Source organism: Hippoglossus hippoglossus, chromosome 9, assembly GCF_009819705.1.
Source record: "Hippoglossus hippoglossus isolate fHipHip1 chromosome 9, fHipHip1.pri, whole genome shotgun sequence".
In the NCBI taxonomy this organism is placed as follows: domain Eukaryota; kingdom Metazoa; phylum Chordata; class Actinopteri; order Pleuronectiformes; family Pleuronectidae; genus Hippoglossus; species Hippoglossus hippoglossus.
In genome coordinates, this window is record NC_047159.1 from 28,961,625 (window position 1) to 28,985,339 (window position 23,715).

Sequence of the window (23,715 nt, forward strand, 5' to 3'; positions counted from 1 at the left end):
GATCTGCCAAGGGACTGCAGATGACAGTCAACCTTTCAGTCAGGACAATGCATCAAATGGTAACATTTATGTTTAGTACTGTACATGATTCACTTGCAAAATAATTATTGAAATCAGCAACAACATGGACTGGTTCAAAAGAAAAAATGCCAACTCTGTAAAACATGAGAATGCATTGGTTTGGACAAGGTTAAGTCCAGAGCAAGTGAGATGTTGACATTGTGGGATAATGAGGACAAAGAGAAGTTTATAAGAAAACAAAATATGGGTGAGTTCTACAAATTTGTCATTAGTATGACATTTTTATAACATTATTAGAGAACATAAAACATATAGAAAACACCAGAGCAGCTGACAGACTGACACGTCATTACATACAACTATATCCTAAGCACTTGTATCTAATGACAGCATACTTTTTATGCCATAATTAGTTAGTCATTAGATATAGTGTATATATTGTATATTAGATAAATATGTATATACATTGAACAGATACTGCACAGAATCATAAAACCCTCAAACTACAAGGCCTCTGGTAGAGGAATGACACTATGGGTCTTTGATGGAACAGTTCTGAGAGTCACAGTTCTCATGCCTGAGATAATCACATATTCTCAGGAATAAAGCAGGTCAGAGAGGTCCATATTTTTTCTGAAGATGATGGAAAACTCTTTGGAAAGTAGTTGGTGGAGCCTAATACCATCGCGAATGTACACCCAGTGTTCACCTGTCCAGTCATAGCGCTTTGGTCCACTGCAAACACAAGAGAATGAAAGAAATTTACTGACATGTTGACATTAGATTTTGCAAGAAAAAAAAAACGTCTATCTCTAACCATCTCAAAAATCTATTTCAATGAGGCTTGGTAGTTCTCAGTTATATTTTGTTTGGCTTTGTTGTTGATTTGTGACTTACAAGATGATTTGTGATTTGTGACATACAAGGTGTATGTAGTGCACAGTAAATAGGCAACTTTTGAGTAAAGAGCTCCTATATACAAGCTTTGGTAGTCCCATAGACAGACATGCACTGACCAGCTACAACATACAGCAGCAGTGGATACAAGGAAAATGGAAATGTAGGGCTTGGACATACTGCTCAGTCCACCTCAGGAGTGGCAGATGGAAAGTGTGCACAGACGGTTACAATCCTCTGATAAGGATGAAATGTTTCATAATATCAACAGGGGAAATAAAGCATTTGTGTCTTTAATCATCAATAGCTGATCTGATCTCTACTCTGCCACCATCTAATCTCTACACCATCCAGTGAACTAATTTTGGTTATTTCATTGAAATTAACAGATTTAGTTTTTAAACATTAATATCCTTAATACTCATGTGAGTGTGTATCTGGGTTGATTTTATTCTACAAATCAGGTCACAAGTACAAACTAGAAATACTGCACTGCAGTTGTATCTCTCTGCCAACCCATGAAATTTCTACATACATTTGTTTTCCAGATTCAAATAAGGTCACCATTACTTTTACATTTGACCAATGGAATCTAATCAGTTAATCTTTCAGTCCAAGTGACAACTGATCAAAACATTCCCTCAAGGTGTTCTTGAAATATCACATTCAAAAGGCAATATGTTTTGAGAGGTCACAGTGACCTTGACCTTCTGACCTTCGACCATCATGATCAGTTCATCTTTTAGTCCAAGTGAATGTTCGTTCCAAATCTGGAGACATTCCCTCAAGCTGATCTTAAGATGTCACGTACAAGAAAAACAACATACTTTGTGAGGCCACTGGGACCTTTGGCTACCAAAATCAAACTAGTTATTTCTCCAAGGCCATCACAACAGTTCAAGTGAACATACTTGAACAAATGCCAAGGGATTCCCTCAAGGCATTCTTCGCATCACCGACAATGTAATGCATCCATTACTGCTTTACAGGAGAGGGTATTTAGAGATCGGCACAATTCGCTGATCTCCCTCGATCACATTCCCTATGAAACATATACATTATTATCCGTGAAATTATACTGTGTTTAACAACTTCAACCAGACTTTTTTAACTGTGCGTCTCACTATTTTGCCAACAGAAACTTCAATATCAGATCAATATCATCCCAATCAGTTTTTGAATTTTTTCTCTGGGATTGGTGGCATTATCTTAACAAAATAACTTTATTTTATCGTTTGACATTTTCCTCCCTTATTGTAATATTTACAGCAATTTATGACAAATGAAGTGTTTGATTTAGTTAAAAACTGAGACGTTTCCCCCTGAACTGTACGCATGGCAAGTAAGCAAACTGTACATAAGACAGGCAAGTAAGTTATTTTAAACTACAAAATACAGCTATCAGACAGACTTACTGTCATTTGGACCTGTGATTTTTTATTGCTTGTGCAAAAAAAGGCACAGATATATCACAGCATGAACTGTATTTTTTATTCCTGAGATGATATTATTAGAGATGTAACCCTGCTGCACTCGCACTTTTTACACTGTTATGGATGTTCTGTTGAAAGACACTAAAAATTAGATATTTCCGATCGAGTTTCATTCATTTGATTCCTGTCTACAGGTGTTTAGGTCCATGAACTGTCTTGTCTCAACATAGAGGTGACGCTTTGAATGGGTGGAACAAGACTGATAACTGAAAAAGGAGATTCACACAGGTGCATTAGAGATTCATACTAAAGGAATCATGCTTTATACAATATGTAACTTAGATGTTTTAATTTTTTTCAGCAAAGTTAAATCAATAGAGCTTTGGCTCTATGTATGAGATATGTGTTAACTGTTTTATTTTGTAAAATGTGTGAATCCAATTTAAAAGTGTGAACAAATTGTAAGAGAAATCCTCTGCTGTGATGAAGGTGATGATGAAGTTCAACTGGATCGAGTTTCATGAAGTGTGACTTGACTGCAATTTAGTATTAGTATTATAGATCAGATCAATGTTTAATATTTCATTCTGGTTTGCTGCAGGTGACATTTACATTGTGGTTACAGCTAAAATCATTGTTAGAATCAAGTAAATAGTAATGCAACAGCTCCCCACTACAAGGGCACAGATGCAGGTGACTGAGAACTGCTTTGAGATAGTGTGATATGTATATCTTACCTGGTGGGGGAAGAAAGCCAGATCTGTCTGTTTGGTGTTTGTTTGTTGATGACGTAGGTCCCATGGTCCCCACCTAACTTCACTGTCAAAACACCACTCTGTACATGGATCAAAGACAGAACACACACCTTTAATCAATCACAAACATAAAGAAACAAGACTAAGGCCCAATCCCATTTCACCCCTTGTTTTTGAGGGTTATCTTGCCCTTTGAAACAGAGTCACAAGGGGTAGTGGTTGAAATCTTCCCCTACGAATTGGGACAGCCCTTCAAGAAGCCGTTACATCAACAGTTGTCGTCGCGAAAACCCAACACGTCATCAGGAGTCGATGCGGAAATACTGGATTATCATGCAAAAAAAGATCGTTAGCATGCTAATGCTAATATGCTAACGCTAGCAATCATTTTTTTTAAGGTTGTTGTGAAAAAAGTGACCATAATACATTGAAATGATATTAAACCAAGATATAACAATCATTATCATAAAAAGGTTTTTAAATAAATAAGAAAATATATATAAACCACACACAACCAAAACAATAAAATATAGACTGACTCTCTAAACAAAAATTGCTTCTGAATAAATATTTAACATTTGGCTCAGGATAGGGTTAGGCCTTTTCATTTAGGTGATGGGATCCAGTAAGGAAATATGTTTAATAGTTCAACAGCCTTTGCTTTAGTAAATGGTCAAACTGTGTACAATGTAGTGTTTTGGTTTTTCGACAGCACTTGAAGGCAGCACCAAAAAACGAAACTTATTATCCCCTGGGGACCTGAGTGTGTGAGTGAGCAGTCCGGCTCGCTCCAGGAGAGAAGATTACAAAGTCTTATGTTAACAATGTGGTCACGCACGGGAAAAGGTTTATATAAAAATATTGATCTGTCCTTTTTATGAATCGATATCGGATCATTCAAATAAAGATCAATTTAATCAGAGAATATTTTGTTTAAAACACAGCCCTATGTCCATCCAGCAATTCAGAAATCAGGAAATTCTGACAGGGCGAATGAAATAATTGTGATTGGCAGATTCAAATGGCACCGAATAAAGTTGACCAATTGGGTGGGTGTTGTTGATTTAAAGGCAATTTAATTCACACGAGTTGACAAAGTCAATGATGACTCCCCTGTACTACACTTCTGGAGATGACAGCTGTCCCTGTTGTGTCTGAAGTATTACATTTTACTTTTCTCTACTGTTTTGTCCTCAGACATATGAACAGTGTCCTTGGGTCCTGTGAAAGGCGCTATACAAGTATAAGCCATTATTATTATTATTGAAGTCCGATGTGTATAAAATGAGCAGCAAAGGAGAGAGCCCTGTTCCCTGTGGGGCTCCTGTGCAGCAAACTACCACCTCAGACACAGTCACAAAGCCTCACATACTGTGGTTTGTTAGTGAGGTAGTTGATGGTCCATGCAGCCAGGTGGCAGTCCACTCCAGCTCCTTCCAGATTTTTCCTGAGCAGTGATGGCTGAAGTAAATAGCCCTCGAAACGGAGATTTTTCCAACCCTAACTTCAAACCTAGGGGTACCCAGAATGCCTTGCAAATCACTGGCAAGCTGGGAGAGAGACCAACAAATGTAGTATTTTCTCCATTAATAAGGATTTAAAAATTACGATAATGATTGTAATATCTTAGTTTAATATTAATTCAATGTATTATCACCTTTAAAAAAAAGATTGTGAGCGCGCTAGCGTTAGCATGCTTAGGATCCTTTTTTTGCATGATCCCGTATTTTCTCATAATTTCATGTCGCACCCCCCCCCCCTCTTTGAATTCACATGATGCACTTAATTGAACCCGCACAAGTAGCAATGTTACTGAACTTCACTGCTGCTCTAATGACAAAGCATCCTGGCAGGGTTGTCTACAGCTGTGTGCTTTTGATTCAAACGCGAAATAATGCAGAGCATTCAAGCTTTTCAATTTCAAATGTGATTGATTCACCTGCATTAGCATAGATGTAATTTGGATATTATAGGTTTGTCACTCACAACTGCAAGTAGTAACTGAAAAACAAATCCAGCTCATTTGCCCACTCCTTGTCTCTAGATTCTGGGCACCCCCCATTGTTCGTGCTGTGGCCGGATATGGTTTTCAGGCCTCTTCACACCTCTCTTGTGTTGTTCTGTCGGAGGCGTTCCTCCAACTACCTCCTGTGGCCATCCTTGCCCTTCCTAATGTCTCTGCTTAGCTCCCTCTGTACTCTCTTCAGTTCTGCTCTATCCCCTGGTCTAAAAATCTGCTTCTTCTCGTTCAGCAGGGCCTTTAGTGCAGGGGTCCCCCAGGTTATTTTGTTGGAGAAGCACCTTACCATCCGGGTGAGTACAGTGTTCTCCACGCAGAAGTTTATGTAGTCCATTAAGCAGGGGGTTAGACTATCAATGTCCTCCCCGTGTGGCTCACTCAGCACCTCCCAGTCGATGGTCTCAAAACAGTCCCTCAGTGTCATGCTGGTCTCCTCAGACCATTTCCTCACATACCTCTTTGTTGGGGTGAGAGAGCTGAGACTTAAAGTAAAATAAAATGTTTGCAGTGATGGGATGACATGTGACTGGCTAAATTGACATACAAACATTTACATATGAAAACAGTGCACGCCAAAATATGATTGCCCATAATTGATTGGAAATGTGTTTGGCTGTGAGGGAAATTCACCAGCAAACTGGGTTTTTCGACCTCACTTTTGATTGGTTGTTCAGCTGTCAACTCACATTCATGACATATCAATAATAAGTGGTCACCTGATGTTTTGGGGGGCTTACAAGACCCTGAGGGAGGAATTATATAGCATGATTACATAAGTGTCTTTATCCCGCAGCGAGCTCAGTGTTCTGAGATGAACTATGTCTTGGAATGAACTCGAATTCTGGCATGAGCCAACATAACCGGTAAAATCCATTTGGAGTCAATTGGGGGGAATAATTTCACAATGGCCCAACGTTCTCAATAACAAGTAATTCCTTGACCTCATGTCCAATCAAATTTCTAGGTGACCTATCTGAGCATATACAGTATATATATATTTATATATAAATAATGCTCTGTCAGTGTTAAAGGGATAATTCATCGAAAAATTTAAATTCCCTCATTATATACCACTATGCTGATGGAGGGGTGGGTGAAGTGTTTGAGTAAAAAAAAACTTTACGAGTCTCAGGGGTAAACAGCGTTTCAGCAAAAGTGACCTCTTCTTCAGACGTAATAAAACAGAAAAAAGATACAACATGTCTCCGTACTGCTCGTGTGGTGTCATCCAAGTGTTTGCAATGCCCGACAATCATATTCGACTTGAAACGCTGTCAGTTTTAGGTCTAAAAGCCCGCAACCAGAAGTGGTGATGCTAGCGGACATACAGTGCATCCGGAAAGTATTCACAGCGCTTCACTTTTTCAACATTTTGTTATGTTACAGCCTTGTTCCAAAATGGATTCAATACATTTTTTCCCTCAAAATTCTACACACAATACCCCATAATGACAAAGTGAAAAAATGTGTTTAAAGGGGACATAGCATGCCCATTTTACCACAAGTTGATATGGTTCCTTGGGGTCTTAATGAAATGTCTGTAACATACTTTGGTCAAAATACCACAAGGATCATTTAAAACAGCACCCTTTTTACCCTGTATAAAACAGCCCTCCACAGAGTGACCTGTTTTGAGTGCCTGTTCCTTTAAATGCTAATGAGCCAGCTCCCCCCTCCCCCTCTCCCCCCATGATTTTAAACGATATAAATTACATATTTTATATGATATAAATTATCAAATATGCATCCCATACTTTGTATTCCCCTTCTGTTGTCCTGGAGTTTAAATTTTCCCAATCACATAATTAAATGTCCCCCTCTGCCCATCCACTACAAGCACACAAGCAGACAGAGAGAGAGAGAAAGACCATGTAGGGAGACTTCCAGTGCCTTGTTACGACACAAAACCCAGGAAGCTCAATCGAGTCTGACGTTTCTGACTTAGAGGAACCATAACAAAACGCGCAAGTGTTTTTTCCCCAGAGTTTTTGGGTTGGTAGACATGCCAGATACCCACATTAACGTGTAGAAGCACTAATAAAGTGGAATTTGCATGCTATGTCCCCTTTAAAATGTTTAATTTATTAAAAATAAAGAACGAAAATATAACATGTGAATAAGTATTCACAGCCTTTGCTCAATACTTTGTTGAAGCACCTTTGGCAGCAATTACAGCCTCAAGTCTTTTTGAGTATGATGCTACAAGCTTGGCACACCTATTTTTGGGCAGTTTCTCCCATTCTTCTTTGCAGGACCTCTCAAGCTCCATCAGGTTGGATGGGGAGCGTCGGTGCACAGCCATTTTCAGATCTCTCCAGAGATGTTCAATCGGGTTCAAGTCTGGGCTCTGGCTGAGCCACTCAAGGACATTCACAGAGTTGTCCCAAAGCCACTCCTTTGTTATCTTGGCTGTATGCTTAGGGTCATTGTCCTGTTGGAAGATGAACCTTCGCCCCAGTCTGAGGTCCAGAGCACTCTGGTGCAGGTTTTCATCAAGGATGTCTCTGTACATTGCTGCGTTCATCTTTCCCTCGATTCTGACTAGTCTTCCAGTTGCTGCCGCTGAAAAACATCCCCACAGCATGATGCTGCCACCACCATTCTTCACTGTAGGGATGGTATTGGCCAGGTGATGAGCAGTGCCTGGTTTCCTCCAGACATGACGCTTGGCATTCAGGCCAAAGAGTTCAATCTTTGTTTCATCAGACCAGAGAATTTTGTTTCTCATGGTCTGAGAATCCTTCAGGTGTCTTTTGGCAAGCACCAGGCGGGCTGTCATGTGCCTTTTACTGACGAGTGGCTTCCGTCTGGCCACTCTACCATACAGGCCTGATTGGTGGAGTGCTGCAGAGATGGTTGTCCTTCTGGAAGGTTCTCCTCTCGTCACAGTGCAACGCTGGAGATCTGTAGTGACCATCAGGTTCTTGGTCACCTCCCTGACTAAGGCCCTTCTCCCCCGATCGCTCAGTTTGGCCGGGCGGATAGCTCTAGGAAGAGTCCTGGTGGTTTTCTCACCCATCTTATCAACACTTCCCTGTCAACTGGCTGTTTCCCTAACTCTCTGAAGGAGGCAAGAGTAAACCCTCTTCTGAAGAAACCCACCTACAGACCTGTCTCTCTTCTTCCCTTTCTTCCCAAAACTCTCGAGCGAGTTATCTTTAACCAACTCTCCTCCTATCTCCACCATAATGACCTTCTTGACCCTCACCAGTCTGGTTTCAAGGCAGGCCACTCAACTGAGACTGCCCTCCTTGCTGTCTCTGAGCAACTTCACACTGCTAGAGTAGCTTCTCTCTCCTCTGTCCTTATTCTTCTAGATCTTTCTGCTGCTTTTGACACAGTGAACCACCAGATCCTTATTTCCTCCCTTCAGGACCTGGGTGTCTCAGGCTCTGCTCTCTCCCTGCTCTCATCCTACCTCAACGACCCCACTTACCGGGTAACTTGGAGAGGATCTGTGTCTGAACCTTGTCCTCTCACTACTGGGGTCCCTCAAGGTTCCGTCCTGGGTCCCCTCCTCTTCTCTCTGTACACCAACTCTCTCGGCTCTGTCATTCACTCACATGGCTTTTCCTACCATAGCTATGCTGATGACACCCAACTAATCCTCTCTTTTCCCCAATCTGAAACACAGGTAGCAGCACGAATCTCTGCCTGTCTGACTGACATCTCTCAGTGGATGTCTGCACACCACCTGAAAATGAACCTTGACAAGACTGAACTACTTTTACTTCCAGGGAAAGGCTCTCCCACCCACGACCTGACTATTACCTTTGACAACTCCATGTTAGCCCCCACCTAGACTGCTAGGAACCTGGGTGTGACACTCGACAGTGAACTCTCCCTTACTGCCAACATTACTGCAACAACCTGCCCCTGTAGATACATGACACACAACATCAGGAGAATACGTCCCCCCCTCACTCAGAAGGCTGCGCAGGTTCTGGTCCAGGCCCTGGTCATCTCACGCCTAGACTATTGTAACTCCCTCCTGGCAGGTCTACCTGCTAGCGCCATCCGACCTCTGCAGCTCATCCAGAATGCAGCAGCTCGACTGGTCTTTAACCTACCTAAATTCACTCACACTACTCCGCTCCTCCTCTCCCTTCACTGGTTACCAGTGGCTGCCCGTATCCATTTCAAAACATTAGTACTTGTGTACCGTGCTGCGAACGGATCAGGTCCAGTCTACATCCAGGACATGGTCAAACGTTACACCCCAGCCCGTTCACTCCGCTCTGCATCTGCCAATCGACTAAACACTCAACAAAATCACGACTATTTGCTGTCCTGGCTCCTAAATGGTGGAATGAGCTCCCCAATGACATCAGGACAGCAGAGAGTCTATACATCTTCCGCCGCAAACTAAAAACACACCTGTTCCAACTATACCTTGAATAAAAGTTGAACCTAACAATTTAGTAGCACTTAAATGGCAATTACTTATAGCACTTTGTAGTTTGGCTTTCTTGAAGAAATAGTACTTTCTTGATTATTGTTGTTCTGGGTTTGTACCCTCATGGTTAAATGCACTTATTGTAAGTCGCTTTGGATAAAAGCGTCAGCTAAATGAAATGTAATGTAATGGTTCCAAACTTCTTCGGAGGTCTACAGACCATTCCTTGGACTTCATGGCTTGGTTTGTGCTCTGACAACTGTGGGACCTTATAAGGACAGGTGTGTGCCTTCCCAAATCCTGTCCAATCAACTGAATTTACCACAGGTGGACTCTAATCAAGTTGTAGAAACATCTCAAGAATGATCAGTGGATACAGGATGCACCTGAGCTAAATTTTTAGTGTCATGGCAAAGGCTGTGAATATTTATGTACATGTGATTTTTTATTTTTAATAAATTTGCAAAAACTTCAAAAAAACTTTCACATTATCATTATGGGGTATTGTGTGTAGAATTTTGAGGAAAAAATTAATTTTATCCATTTTGGAATAAGGCTATAACAAAATGTGGAAATAGTGAAGCGCTGTGAATACTTTCCGGGTGCACTGTAGCCACACAAACACGCACTTAGGCTAAAAACACTGGGTAAATGATGCCGTTTGATGTCGAATAGGAATGTCCGGGCTTGCGGACACTTGGATGACACCACAGGAGCAGTATGGAGGCATATTATGTTTTTTCTGTTGTTTTATTACATCTAAAGAAGAGGTCACAATTTACTTCAATTGTATTGTATTTGGCTGCAACGATGTTTACCCCTGAAACTCCAGAAGTGTTTTGTGAACTCAAACACTTCACCCACCCCTCCATCGGCATAGTGGTGAGTAGATAGAGTGAATTTTCATTTTTACTATCCCTTTAAGTGCCTGTCTTCTTTCGATCAACAGAAACTAGGGATGCACGATATGGATTTTCCCTGCCGATACGATAACCAATAATTACATGCATCACATGTCTGATACCGATAATAATTTCTTGTTTCTTAAAAAGAAGTTCATAGCCTGTAGTTTATGCACACCAAAGGGTAAAATTGCAAAATATAGTAAGCAAATATGTATGAATTAATAGTCCATTGTTAACACAACAAAAACTGTTCTGACTCAGTTCTGAGTGTTAGTTTAGTTTTTTTGTGATGTACATGAGAAAACAACTTTAGGTGGAGGAAGATTTCTCCTATTTAGTAGCAGTAAAAAGCAAAATAAAAGTCTTGATACATAGCTATGAAAAGTGGTAGTTTTAAATTCCGCTCTGACCTCCCTACTGCTCTTTGTGTGTGTATCACAGACAGACAGAGAGAGAGAGACAGAGAGAGAGATAGAGCGAGGACTCTGTGTGTTTCTATTTAGCAGCAGTAAAAACCAAACAAAAGTTTTGTCTCCTTCCAGAAATTTCTTCTAAAAATTACCATTTGACCCAATGGAAAGGGGCTCTGAAAACTAAAGTTAAAAAATGGATACAGCCAAAGGTTTAGCTCTGATTGATTTCATAGTGACATTTCTGCGAAGCTAACAAGTTTTCCTACGTTTTGATCTAACAATCATATATGACAACCTCCATTTGTGCAGTTTAAGCACACAAGCTGAATCTTCAGTCCTGCTCCACTGCCTTTTGGGCGAGAGACCTTTACCCCCATTTGTCGGTTTTGGGTGGTTTTTCGCGATTTTTTAGCAAACCGTTTGACAAAAGTCACAGCACACCATTCGATGTATTTCTTCATGTTTTTTTATGACTACTTGTGTACGTGCGACAAAAATTGCGGGAGGACTAGCGGGACGACATTTTTAATGGAAGCGGACAGAATAATAATAAGTATACAGAATAGTAGTATGTAATGGCTAGTGGTGTGTACTCCACTAGGCACAAATGATATAGAAAAGGAAAAAGGTTGAGGATAGCTTATGTACTTTTAGTGCATGAGTGTAAGTAAGGTTTCTCTATACTTTGGCTTCATGTAACTTAAATCTCATCAAATGTTTTTCATAAAAATTCAAAATATATTAAATATAATAACTATATCTGAACAGAAATTTCAATTATTAAACAAAATGAGTTGAAACAAATATAAAGTGCATCTTTCATAAAAAAAATGAAGGCTTGTATAGAACCAACAGGCTGCTGTATGCGAGTGCATGCAACAATGTCCGTTTCATATTGAAATCATCATCCAGCCACTGTGCCGTCAAACTATGCATACTCACTGGACTGATGTCTGAGGTCCATATGGCCGTGGTAAAACACATCTGAAAAATAGTAGCGACTTGACGAAGTGTAGCGGGGCTCGAAATGTGCCATCAGCTGGCAAAATCCTTGTGTTCTACCACGGAAAACAGCTGATCAAGAGTCAAGAGCGAATAATTCCGTGATTCTGTCATTAATTGTTTTAGCCTGTGGACTGTAACTAGCAAACTTCCTGCAGTTCTCAAATGCCTGCTGGATAGGCACTGCTGCACTGACACTCGCTTTGGCCTTTTTGTTTTCCTCACTAACGCTGGCTGCAAGCGCCTCGTATTCTTGCCATACATCGTCGTCCATGACAGACTCTAAGGTGACTTAAATTTGCAAATGTTTTCCCCCCTCTCGGAACCTTTGCACATTTGATGAAAATTACAGTCACTCTCAGAAAGTGAGAAAACTTCCACACCGGTGACGCAGTTTTCAGTTCCGACGTAAACACATTACATTTCATTTCATTTAGCTGACACTTTTGTTCAAAGCGACTTACAATAAGTGCATTCAACCATGAGGGTACAAACCCATAAGAACAAGAATCAAGTAGGTACAATTTTCTTCAAGAAAGCCAAACTAAAAAGTGCTATATGTAAGTGCCATATACTTTAAGTACTACTAAATATAGTGTTTTTGTTTTTTATCCAATTTGTCCTGATGTCATTGGGGAGTTCGTTCCACCATTTAGGAGCCAGGACAGCAAAGAGTCGTGATTTTGTTGAGTGGTTAGCTAGCAGTGAGGGAGCAGCAAGCCGATTGGCAGATGCGGAGTGGAGTGGACAGGCTGGGGTGTAAGGTTTGACCATGTCCTGGATGTAATGGTAATAATCATAGGATCAAATATCCATTTCCTTGAACAGCTCCTTAAAAGGGCCCATATTGTGTAAAATACATTTTCTGGGCTTTTACTATCTGTAATTACTTGAAGGGGTCAGTAGGTACCCTCAAAGTATGAAAACAGTCACTCCAGACTTTTTCACTCAGTCCATTCTAAGAAATATGTCATCGAAACGTTGCGTTTCATACTTCCTCTCCGTATGATGTCATCATGGATTCGCACTCTTCTCTCAGCCTCCGAACCAGCTATTGTTAGCCATTGTATATCACATTTGTTGAACTCTGTATGATATATACAGAAAAATTAAAGCAATAAATAAACTCAAACTCACCTGTACATAAAAAGTTGTCCTCACTGTCGCTACTCTGTGTTATGTTCAGCAACTTCGATGGCATCTCAGGGCGGCTAGCAGTGAGTGTCTCAGAGCTAAACATTGGAGCTGTCGCAAGGCTGCCAACCAAAGCCACAGGATTTGTTAAGTGGCTAGAGCCCCAGATGTCATTGCACTGTTCAAAGTAGCACCAGGTTTGTCAATCATTGCCACTCTGGCCATTGTGGTCCACGACCTGGTGGTACGGTTTCTTCAATACCTTTAGCTTGGCATTAATCAAAACCTTGCCTCGTATGTGGTCGTGGTCACGTAAACAGCAGCTATCTGGTTGTAAATTACCCAGTCTCTTGCTGTCTTTGCTACCTGCTAAGAATTTTGGCGTTGGTCCTTGTCGCCAAAAGCTCACAAATCTGGTGATCTTTCCAACTAGACATCTTTGTCAGTGCCTTCTACATGTATGGCTCTATTTTTCATCCTGAGATATTTACTTCTTCCAATGTGGCGTCGGTTGGGTGTTAGAAACGCCATAACCATAGATGCAGATTATATACCAGGGAGCCAGGCAGAGAAAGATTGCAGAAACTCCAAAGGCCCTTACTTGGACATTTGTGTTCACACATACACCTCCTCCGGAGAAACTCCAGAGACATGCGAGTGCATGTCTGAAAGCAGCTTTTGTAATAACGCCCACAACTGGAAACAGTAAATGTCTATTCCTTGCCATGCTGATATTATTCACCATGAAATAAGATACATTTTTGAGGGGTCATGCCTAAGTAGATAATCTGATGGAGTGTTTTGACCAAGGTATGGCATGATGTCTTTTTAGTACCCCCTACAAATTTGAAAATGATGTAGCTCTCACAGTGCATTTCACCTAGATTTATGAAATTTGGTAGGCAGAAATATCAGCCCAAGACTTCAAAAAAGTCTCCTGGGTTTGTGACTTTAATCCAACATGAAGTCCACAATTTAGGATTTTGTGTGAAATTTCTCTGAAAATAGAGGTCTTTAAAAGTCTTTAATGAACTACTTCGCAGATTGACAAAACCTGCTTCAGTTATAATATATTATAAATGTTACAGCTAGCTGTTCCACAGTGAAAGTGAAGAAACAGAGACTTACAGAGAAGACAACATCATAATCAGCTCCAGTGAAAGCTTCTTCCGTCAGGTCTTCAAAGTAATCAGTCAGAGCTCCCAAAGTCTCCTCTGCCAGTTTCTCATATGCTGCTTCTGAAAGCTCACTTTAGGAAAAATCGACACAAAGTAACATGTTTATTAACCATTCAATACCAGCAATGATGTTTAGCGAGGAAGGGAACAGGGAGTTACCTAATCTGCACAGGGGCCGATTTCTCCAGCCGTGGTAGTGTCAGATGGACGCTTTTCCTCCATCTATGACCATCAACTCTGCTCTCAACCCACTGACACAAAAAACCTGGGGTCAAACACCAAACAAAGTGTACAAGTACAAAAAAGACTCACAGGTTAGCAAGGTTTTTCCTGGCCGAAAATTAGGCTGTGGTGGTACTGAGCCATCAGACAAAGAGGGGGGTTTCCACTGTAGTAGAATTTGTCGGGAGGTTGAACAAAGTTTTACGGAGTCTGTCGTCTTTCAATTCTCTGTGCAGGAAAAGCCCTGCTTAGTAGTCGAAAAGCACTGCAGATTTCTTTGTTTCTCTGTGAAATGCACCTACTGTTCACATTATTATATTTTTTACTGAGCTTTTCATCTAAAACAGCAGCAATGAAAGGGTGTGAACCGTGTGACGTTCCAGCTTGTATTAGAAATTGTGGAGCAATCTACAAAAAGCTCCTGAAAAAAATTTAAATAAAAAGAGTATAAAAGAAGTTAAGCAAGTGAAAACTAAAACTTTCAACCTCTTTAAACCTAGTATGGAAGCAGGACTTACTTTATTCAGAGGGGGGCAGAAAGGAGCGCGGCCTGGCAGCACATGTTTGGTAAGTGGACCAATTTTCGGGAGGTATAAAAGCCTCCTCACCTAGAACATAAAAGGACATGGGGATGTCACAATACCCAAATTCTGTAGTCGATAATGATACAACGAATTGTTCACGATTCTCGATGCCACGGAAAAATAGAAAATACATCACATTTACTTCAACACACACTTTTAAATATTTGACATGCAGAGCTGATCTCCACTATAACCCGTTGAACTCACATCCATGTTCCTGGGTAAATGTGACGTTGCTTCTTCTGCAACAATTAAGTTAAACACTACATTGCATCACAATCTGCTGGAAGAATTTCTCTTCAGTCCGCAGGACCGTGTTTGTGTGTGTGTGTGTGTGTGTGTGTGTGTGTGTGTGTGTGTGTGTGTGTGTGTGTGTGTGTGTGTGTGTGTGTGTGTGTGTCTGCTCGTACGGTACCACGAGAAACTGTAAAATGTGTTGATTCAGGGGTTTCAAGAGAGATTATGCATTTGTGATTAAAGCTGGCTCCAAAACAGATAGGGTTACATTTAATGTAGGTGTAGTAGATCTACTCATGCTAATTGACTCAGGTGCATATTGTAATGTAGTGGATATGAACACATGGCAAATGTTTAAAAATAATAAATGTGCTTTCTCCACACAACACCTGTGCCCCTACTCTTCTACAATGCCCATTTCAGAAAAGGGTGTGTTCAGAAGAAAGAGAAGGGTTCGGAAAAGTTGCACATGGTTAGATTTAACAATAATACAAGGACACAAAGAGCCACGGCTCAGTAAGAAAACATGTGTTGAGCTAGGTGTGAGAGTGGGTGCAAACGCAGAGACAGATGTCAAATCAGAGATACAATAACAATATCCCAAGCTGTTTCAAGTAGTTGGCAAGCTTAACACCACCAAATAATTCCGAATATCGATGAGAGTAATACCTGTTGCACAAACCTGGAGACGTATGCCATTCCACTCAAGGGAATCATTAAAGTAAAAAAGAATACAGCTACGAGAAACTGTCATTAAAGAAAGAATGGTGAACCCCATGGTAGTTGCAACAAAAGCAGCAGATGATATCAGGATGTGCCTGGGCAAATGCAGCCATCATCAGATGGAGATATCCAATTCCCACAGTGGACATGCTTTTACAAGGGATTAACAGATCACACATTTTGAGCAAACTGGACCTGAAGTGGGGCTTCCACCAACTGGAACTTCCACCAGAATGGAGAGGAATCTCAACATTTCTACACACTGGTACAAGAGAATCATGTTTGGGTTTCATCAACGAGAGAACAATATAAACACGAGATTGCAACAATGCCTGGCACAGAGAGGGTAGTGAACATTTTAAGATGACATACTCGTTTATGTCCCAAACCAGGAGGCCCACAATCTGCGAATCCATGCAGATCTCTATCTGCAGATTCTCTATCATGACTACTTGGAAAAAGTGCAACAGAGACTTGTAAACATGGAGCAGAGGAATATGGGAGGTTTGTTGCGACAAATGCAGCTCATAACTTTCAACACAAGCAGGCAGACGAGAAACTGTGTGAGCTCAGACATCCAGTACCAAGTTTCAGGTAGAGGTGTGCAATATGACCTAAAAATGATCACCGTATTTTTCACTTGGGTGATGGTATTATACTGTGGTATTACTGTATTTTCAATTTGTGGAAGGAGAAGACTGTCCTGTATCATGATATCTTTCCATGTCGTACTTGTCGAGTGACGCAGGGGTAGTTTTTGGACATGATGCACTGGCTGTCCGCATTCTGGTTTTGGCTTGGGTGCGGGTTGCATCATCATATTTACAGGTCCTGTCAATAGACTGTATATAAAAGGTCCTGTCCCTGGCAATAACCGAGACCGAGTTAACACAAACTCAGTGCAGTTTACTAACTGCATCGGGCTTAAGTTGTGTTCAGAAAAATACGATTTGAGCTACTCTCTATTGCATAATACTGTAGTTTGCTCCATGTGGGATGATTGTTTCCTTTATTATTTATTTATAGATCAACAATGTGTCTCGTGATCAGATCTCACCTCCCCACTCTATACAAACCAACACGTACATAATTTATGTTCATGAAGACCACCTTATGTTATTTTTACCCAGTCTGAGTACACATGTATGTCCGATGTCACTGTGAGTGTGTGTGAGTGTGTGTCGGCACGATCGAGCAAGAGAGGTAGAGAGACAAATCAGGAGATTATGAAAGGATCTCATGCAGTTGCGATGTGTAGAAAGATTTACCTATTTGAGGAAACTCAAAATGCGTCCTGGGCCACATATATCGCATATTTTATTGCTTCTTTGTTTGTAGCCGCCGCCACAAAGTCAATACTAATTACCACATAGTGACTGACACTTATACATTATAAAGCTGCAAGAGTGTCGCTCAGGTCTTTCCGACTTCACACGCTCTACTGCTCTCACTCGCTCGCGATGACACAGACAGGGTGGTGGAACTCGGAGGTCAGAAGACGTCACTACCTGGTTACAGGAGCTCCCGATTCTCTGCGTTGTCAATACGTTGAGCTGTGTATTTGCACGTTGACACATACGTGAAGAAATACAAGGAACTTTAGTGAACAAAAGCATGGTAGCCCAAAGTTGGTTGGTTAGTCGCTGCTGCTGCTTCTGCTGCTTCTTCTTCTTCTTCTTCTTCTTCTTCTTCTTGTGTTATTTGGCGGTTGGCAAACCAGCTTAAAGGTTCATTACCGCCACCTTCTGGACTGGAGTGTGGAGCACATCCTCTTCCTTTGTATCTCTGGTGGTTGTTCTCATTTCACCTACTTTCTTTTGAATACTATGAACGTATTTGCCCTTATTTCCTCTGTCCCATTCTTCCTGCCATCTTTTTTTCAATCCTGATTTGATTATACTTTTGATCTCAGCCTTGCTATAATTTACTGCCATATCTACAGCTCTTTTCCTTGTTGCTCCTTTTGCTTATTTATCAGCCAGTTCATTTCCTTCCACCTCAAAGTGCGCAGGAATCCAAATAAACTTGATTTAAACACTTCTCCTCTTCATTACTACTACAGTATGTGCGATCTCTAAAATTATGTCTTGTCTTGTGTCTGAGTAACTATTTTTTATGCTTACAAGGGCACTGCTGGAAACTGAACATATCAATACTTTACTTGGTTCTTTTCTTTATCAATCCAGTTTAAAGCTATATTTATTTTAATATATTTTTTATTTTAACTTTATTTATTTTTAAAAGTTCCCTGGTATACACTGCCAGGTTCAATTTCTTGTCCACTATTGTCCCTTGACCTCTTCTCAATTGTCCAGCCAAAACTCCTTTCTTCTCTCCTTTTCCTGAAATGGCAGTGTGCTCTTAGCTGGATGAGTATTGTTATGTCAGCCTCAAGTTAGCCAAGTATGTTAATGCAAGCAATGATCTTCTCATTACAAGAAGCATTTCTCCTATTTCTACCTGTAAGGCTTACACTGGAGTGTTCTTCATGGCCTCAATATAATTTGCCCTATTCTATTTGCTCCCCACTCTCTGCCCCTCAGAAACCTGATAATGTTTAGGACCTTGTTACATTCTTCTTCGTTCTATTTTTTTCCTGATATGAATGTTCCATGTAAGCCTCTTGTAAGAGCCATTTTTGTTATTGTTATGTTTTGTTAAAACTCCCACCACTTGGGGGAGTAGTGCCGCTGTCAATGAGGCAAGAGGTCAATATAATCAGGGTGCTCACTTGACACAGGTGTTGCTGGTAAGAAGCAAACAGTTTTTGAAGTGGAGGCCATACTAAATGATCGTCCTATTACAAAGTTGTCTGATGATCCTAATGACCTTGAGCCAATAACGCCAAATCACATTCTTTTGATGAAAGGAAACCCAGTTTTGTCTTCAAACCAAAGCCAGCATAATTGAAAGACCAGTGACAAAGATTTGTCTTCTTCGTCTTCTTGTTTTTTTTAAACTCCCACCACTTGGGGGAGTAGTGTCGCTGTCAATAAGGCAAGAGGTTAATATAATCGACACTTCGTCATTTTTGCACGCGTCTAAACAAATAATCAGCAACCGTGGTGGCTTCTTTTGATTGGTAAAGGGGTCACTACACCTCTTCTCAAACCACACTTGAGATACTTGAAACACTCCACTCTTTCTAATTTGTATCCGTTCAACCTAAGATTGATTTGACTTTCGATTTTCTTATTTGTAAAAAGAAGCTAACTTTGTTTTACCCACTGAAAATCTAAAACCCCATTCCTGTGCCTACACTTCTACCTTCTTAATATTTTGTTGGATCTTTTTAACAATAAAATATTTTCCTTTAGTCCCCTTTTCCACATAACTCCATTATCTGCAAATAGTGAAACCCAAATTGACCTGTCTACCTTACTAAATATTTCATTTATCATAATCAAAAATAAAACTGGACTAATTATACTTCCTTTGAGTGTTCCATTTTCCACTAAATAATTTGCACCAAGATCTTTCCCTACTCTGACTGATTTAAAAAACTACTAATATACCCATACATTTTCCTTCCTATTATAATTGGTGCAATCTAATTATTAAGCCATTAAATTCCATTTATTTAAATAAAAATAGTAGATAAACAGCAATAATTAAATTTACTAATGAATTGACCAAATGTATTAAAAAACTATGAAATTGACGCCCTTACATCCTCATCATCTTTAAAAACCTGCTGGATTCATATTTATGTTTCTGGATAAACGGGGCTTCGCTTCATCTGCAACAATAATCAGAATCAGAATTACGTTATTCATCCCAGGGGGAAATTGGGTTTGTTCCAATAGCTCCATGCAATATTAGAAATATAAGTTTATAAGATTTACAAAATATATAAAATAAAATATGAAATATGTACAATATGTGCGTTCTGTACATTGAGTGTTTATTATAAGCATGGATATGTCAGATATTGCTGGCATTGTAATAAGTGTTAAAACACTGTTGTGTCATAATCTGCAGGAGTGTGTGTGTGTGTGTGTGTGTGTGTGTGTGTGTGTGTGTGTGTGTGTGTCTGCTAATCTCTGTCCCTCCTCACACACGAACTGATAATCACATGTGTTCAGTTATTAATCGATGATGTCGGATCATGTCTCCGGATCGTTCTGGTCACTTTAACCCTGATGTCCTGACTGTGCGCGTCTCGTGTTGTGTATCAGGTTTAAACATGTGTCTGATAAACTCTAGAAGAGAAATGTCCACAGCTCTAGTGCTCAGCTCTGTGCAGGACACAGCATTCAGCGCTTCAGTTATTACAGCCCAGGTTTAATTTAAACATCGTCACTCCGGAGCACACATTACAGAAAAGTGTGTTTTGTGTCTTCCACCTTTGTCGCCTTCAACTTCTGCTGTTGTGAGTTTCTTGTGTTTTTTACCTTTTGGGGGCGTCTCTTATAACTTCAACTGTTCAGCACACCGCTCTCTTCATGACCAACGGATTTCCTTATATGGAGAAATAGAGGCGTGGCTGTATGCTAATTGTAGAGAGTGGACACGCACCTGTCGATTTAGAATGATTCTGATTCACAAACATAAGCATGGTGGTAAGAACAAAATCAGCTGGTGCGCAAGTGTCATGAATTCGGCGGCGATTTTGCGCACGCACTTATTTTCTGAGGAGAGCAAGAACATTTCTGCGCACATGTTAGTAAATGAGGCCCAATGTCAATAAATACAGCCACTACACTCTTTTTTAACTTGTGCCTTCCAGATTTCGTGCTCTAAACATAGTACTGGCTCTATTGTGCTTCTTCCTTTCCTAAAACCGCTCTGATAACATTTAAACTCACCTTCTTAGAACTATAGGCCTTTAACTCCCTGCCAAACTAGGATCTTTCCCTGGTTTAAACATTGGAACAATAATTTGTTCTTTCCACTGGACCGGCAAGGATCCCTCTTCCCACACCTTATTATATAGTTTTAATATTACTTCTTCACCTCCTATGTTGAGGTTATTTAACATACAATAGTTTTTAAAAATACAATTACATAAGTATATCAAATTATATAAAATAGATCAATATGTAAAATATTGAGATACAAGTTAGCGCTGTCAAAGTTAACACTATAATAACAAGTTAACGCAAATTCCTTTTAACGCCACAATTTTTTTTGACGGGCGATTAACGCACGCATGTTTTGTTATTATAAAACGGCACAGGACAAGGGGAAGACACAGACCTTATATACAGACAGACATCAGCTAAACTACACACGTGAAACACATTAGGGAGGGGAAGCCAATCTGTGAGACACACGGGGGGGTAGGAGTGATGCTACCCTAGCCCTAACAGAGACAAGGGTGAGTATCAAAATAAAACAAGAAGTGACATAGAACATGCAACAGGAAATGGTGTGTGAGTGTAATCATGACATGAAAAAAAAAAAGGGTCGACTCCAGATGACCCAGGTACATCAGGGTGAGAGTCATGAAAGTCTTTGATCAGTTGTGGATCCATGATATTACTGGCCGATGTCTATGACCTCTCCTCCGGTCCGTATCCTTCCCAGTCAACCAGGTATTGACGACCATGCCCCCGATGGCGGACCGCCAGGAGTTTCCTGACGTTGTAGACAGGACCGCCGTCGATGACTCGGGGGGGGAGGAGGGGGTTTGGAGGCGGGGACTTCTGGACTGTCCTTGACGGGTTTGATGTGGCTGACTTGGAATGTGGGATGTATCTTGAGGGACTTGGGAAGTTTTAATTTTACAGCTACAGGGTTAATTATCTTGGACACTGGGAAGGGGCCGACAAAATGTGGTACTAACTTAAGGGGTACTCCTGGAACGTTGAAGTCCTTAGTGGCCAACCAAACCTTCTGCCCGACCCTGTTCTCTGGAGCATGAGAGCGGCGACGATCTGCAAACTTCTTATATGTTGTAGATGCTTTTAACAATGACTGGCGGGCTCTATACCATGTGATGTAGCAACGGCGAACCAACACCAGGGCAGACGGGACGGAGACCTCCTTCTCCAGGGTCGGGAACAGAGGAGGCTGTTAACCAAAGACACAGTGGAATGGTGAAAATCCAGTGGATACACATGGCAGTGAATTGTGTGCCCCCTCCACCCATGAGAGCTGCTTGGACCAGGATGAGGGATTCTGGGCGGCCAGGCATCGAAGTCCCGTCTCCAGTTCCTGGTTCATCCTCTCCGTCTGTCCATTAGATTGCGGATGGTAACCAAACGAGAGGCTGGCTTTGGCCCCAACCAAACTGCTGAATTCTTTCCAGAATCGTGAACAGAATTGAGGGCCTCGGTCTGAAACAATGTCTCTGGGGAACCCATGCAGGCGAATGACATGGGTCAAGACCACCTCCGCGGTTTCCTTGGTGGAAGGAAGCTTGGGCAAGGCAATTAAGTGTGTCATCTTAGAAAACCGGTCAATGATGGTGAGTATAGTGGTGTTACCTTCACAATTAGGTAACCCAGTGACAAAATCCAGGGCGATGTCGGACCACGGATGTGACGGGATGGGCAGCGGTTGGAGCTGACCAGCTGGGGCCTGGTGAGAGGGTTTGCAACGGGCACAAGTGGGGCAGGCCGACACGTACTCCTTGATCTCCCTCTCCATGCTAGGCCACCAGAAACGTTGCCTGATCCTGAATAAGGTGAGCTTGATTCCTGGATGACAGGCAAGAAAAGAGGCATGACACCAGTGGATTACCTCTCAACGAAGCACGGGAGGTACAAACAGGCGATTGTCGGGACAGCCATCAGAGACCTGCAGGTTCTCTTGGGCACGAATCACTCTCTCCTCCACCTCCCAGGAGACTGCCCCTACCACACAATTAGTAGGGAGCACTGGAACGGGAGCCTTGGGAGAAGAGTCAGGGTCAAAAATACAAGACAGGGCATCTGGCTTGACATTTTTAGAGCCTGGGCGATAAGTAACAATAAAACGGAACCGGTTAAAAAAGAGGTTCCATCTTGCTTGTCTGGGTCTCAGTCTTTTTGCGGAACGAAGGTATTCGGTCCAAACCAGAAATGGAAGCTCAGCCCCCCTTTCAACCAGTGTCTCCACTCCTCCAGGGCAACCTTTATGGTGAGTAGCTCACGGTCCCCTACATCGTAATTCCTTTCGGCGTTGCTCCGAGGTGGTCACTCCACGCGCCGTGGAGGTGTAGCGTGGAGAGCCACAGTGAACGAGACAATACTTTTAAAAATGACACACTTCCTTGGTCCGAGCCAGGCAGTCTTTAACTGTTCGAACCGTGCCTTTATCAGCTGCAACAGTTCATAAAAGTGTTGTTTAAGCCAGTGCAATTTCCAGTAAAGCCAAAACACAGTTTCAGAAAGCCAAAACAGCAGGTCCGTCTGCAGCGTGGTGGCCAATGATGGCCGATGAATGAGCAGGGCCTCTAGGAAGGCGAATAAACAAATTTAGTAATTCAAAGGACAAAATAACAGAATTTGATGATTAATGGGACCATACACACCACCCTGTCAAGCCACGGTACAGCCACAGCAACCCGGAGGGTGGGAGTCTCCCCAGCCGTAGCTGAATCCAGCTGTAGCATTACATAAACAGTCAGCTGGGGTAAGATAAGCAAGAGATAGGCAGACAACGTTACTTACCAAGCAGACCCGCAACTGCACCCCGAAGGTCCCCGGCGGAGCGATCCCACGCCAGCGGTCAGTCGCATTGCGTATAAGGGGGATATTTAAGGGAGGTGCTGGCTGGGGGGGAGCACGCATCTGGCTACATCCTGGTGAACATCATATTAAATGTATTCTGATATTTTCTTTCGTCGTTTAGTGCGTCAATATTATTT

General features: G+C 41.5%; 1 protein-coding gene and 2 long non-coding RNA genes across 4 annotated transcripts in view; 1 reads left to right on the forward strand and 2 right to left on the reverse strand.

Annotated features, from left to right (window-relative positions):
* fxn (frataxin) lies at nt 1-17,609 on the reverse strand. Of its 2 annotated transcripts, XM_034595867.1 has the most exons (6): nt 17,429-17,609; nt 14,895-14,984; nt 14,314-14,405; nt 14,105-14,225; nt 3,089-3,186; nt 1-756 (listed from the first exon to the last, which is right to left on the reverse strand). In XM_034595867.1, the coding sequence occupies exons 1-6, from the start codon at nt 17,534-17,536 to the stop codon at nt 618-620; spliced, it is 648 nt and encodes a 215-aa protein (XP_034451758.1). In that variant the 5' UTR covers nt 17,537-17,609; the 3' UTR covers nt 1-617. The 2 variants fall into 2 exon arrangements, with proteins under 2 accessions (XP_034451758.1, XP_034451759.1); XM_034595868.1 differs by lacking the exon at nt 14,895-14,984 and having other exon boundaries at nt 140-756.
* LOC117767941 lies at nt 12,956-13,681 on the reverse strand. Its single transcript, XR_004614977.1, has 2 exons — nt 13,263-13,681; nt 12,956-13,214 (listed from the first exon to the last, which is right to left on the reverse strand). It is a non-coding gene; the product is annotated as an uncharacterized LOC117767941 (long non-coding RNA).
* The window catches only part of LOC117767923, a 17,236-nt gene continuing 10,927 nt past the window's right edge, over nt 17,407-23,715 (forward strand). Inside the window, exon 1 of the long non-coding RNA XR_004614959.1 lies at nt 17,407-17,420. This is a non-coding gene — a long non-coding RNA (uncharacterized LOC117767923). The remainder of the gene's footprint in view (nt 17,421-23,715) is intronic.

Excerpts from the sequence above, each read along its gene's own strand:
- fxn (XM_034595867.1), bottom strand. The coding sequence starts at position 17,536 with ATGCTTTTGTTCACTAAAGTTCCTTGTATTTCTTCACGTATGTGTCAA. Across the intron at positions 14,985-17,428 it reads TCGGGAGCTCCTGTAACCAG|GTGAGGAGGCTTTTATACCT; the intron begins GTAGTGACGTCT and ends TTTATGTTCTAG. Across the intron at positions 14,226-14,313 it reads TCGGCCCCTGTGCAGATTAG|TGAGCTTTCAGAAGCAGCAT; the intron begins GTAACTCCCTGT and ends TTTTTCCTAAAG.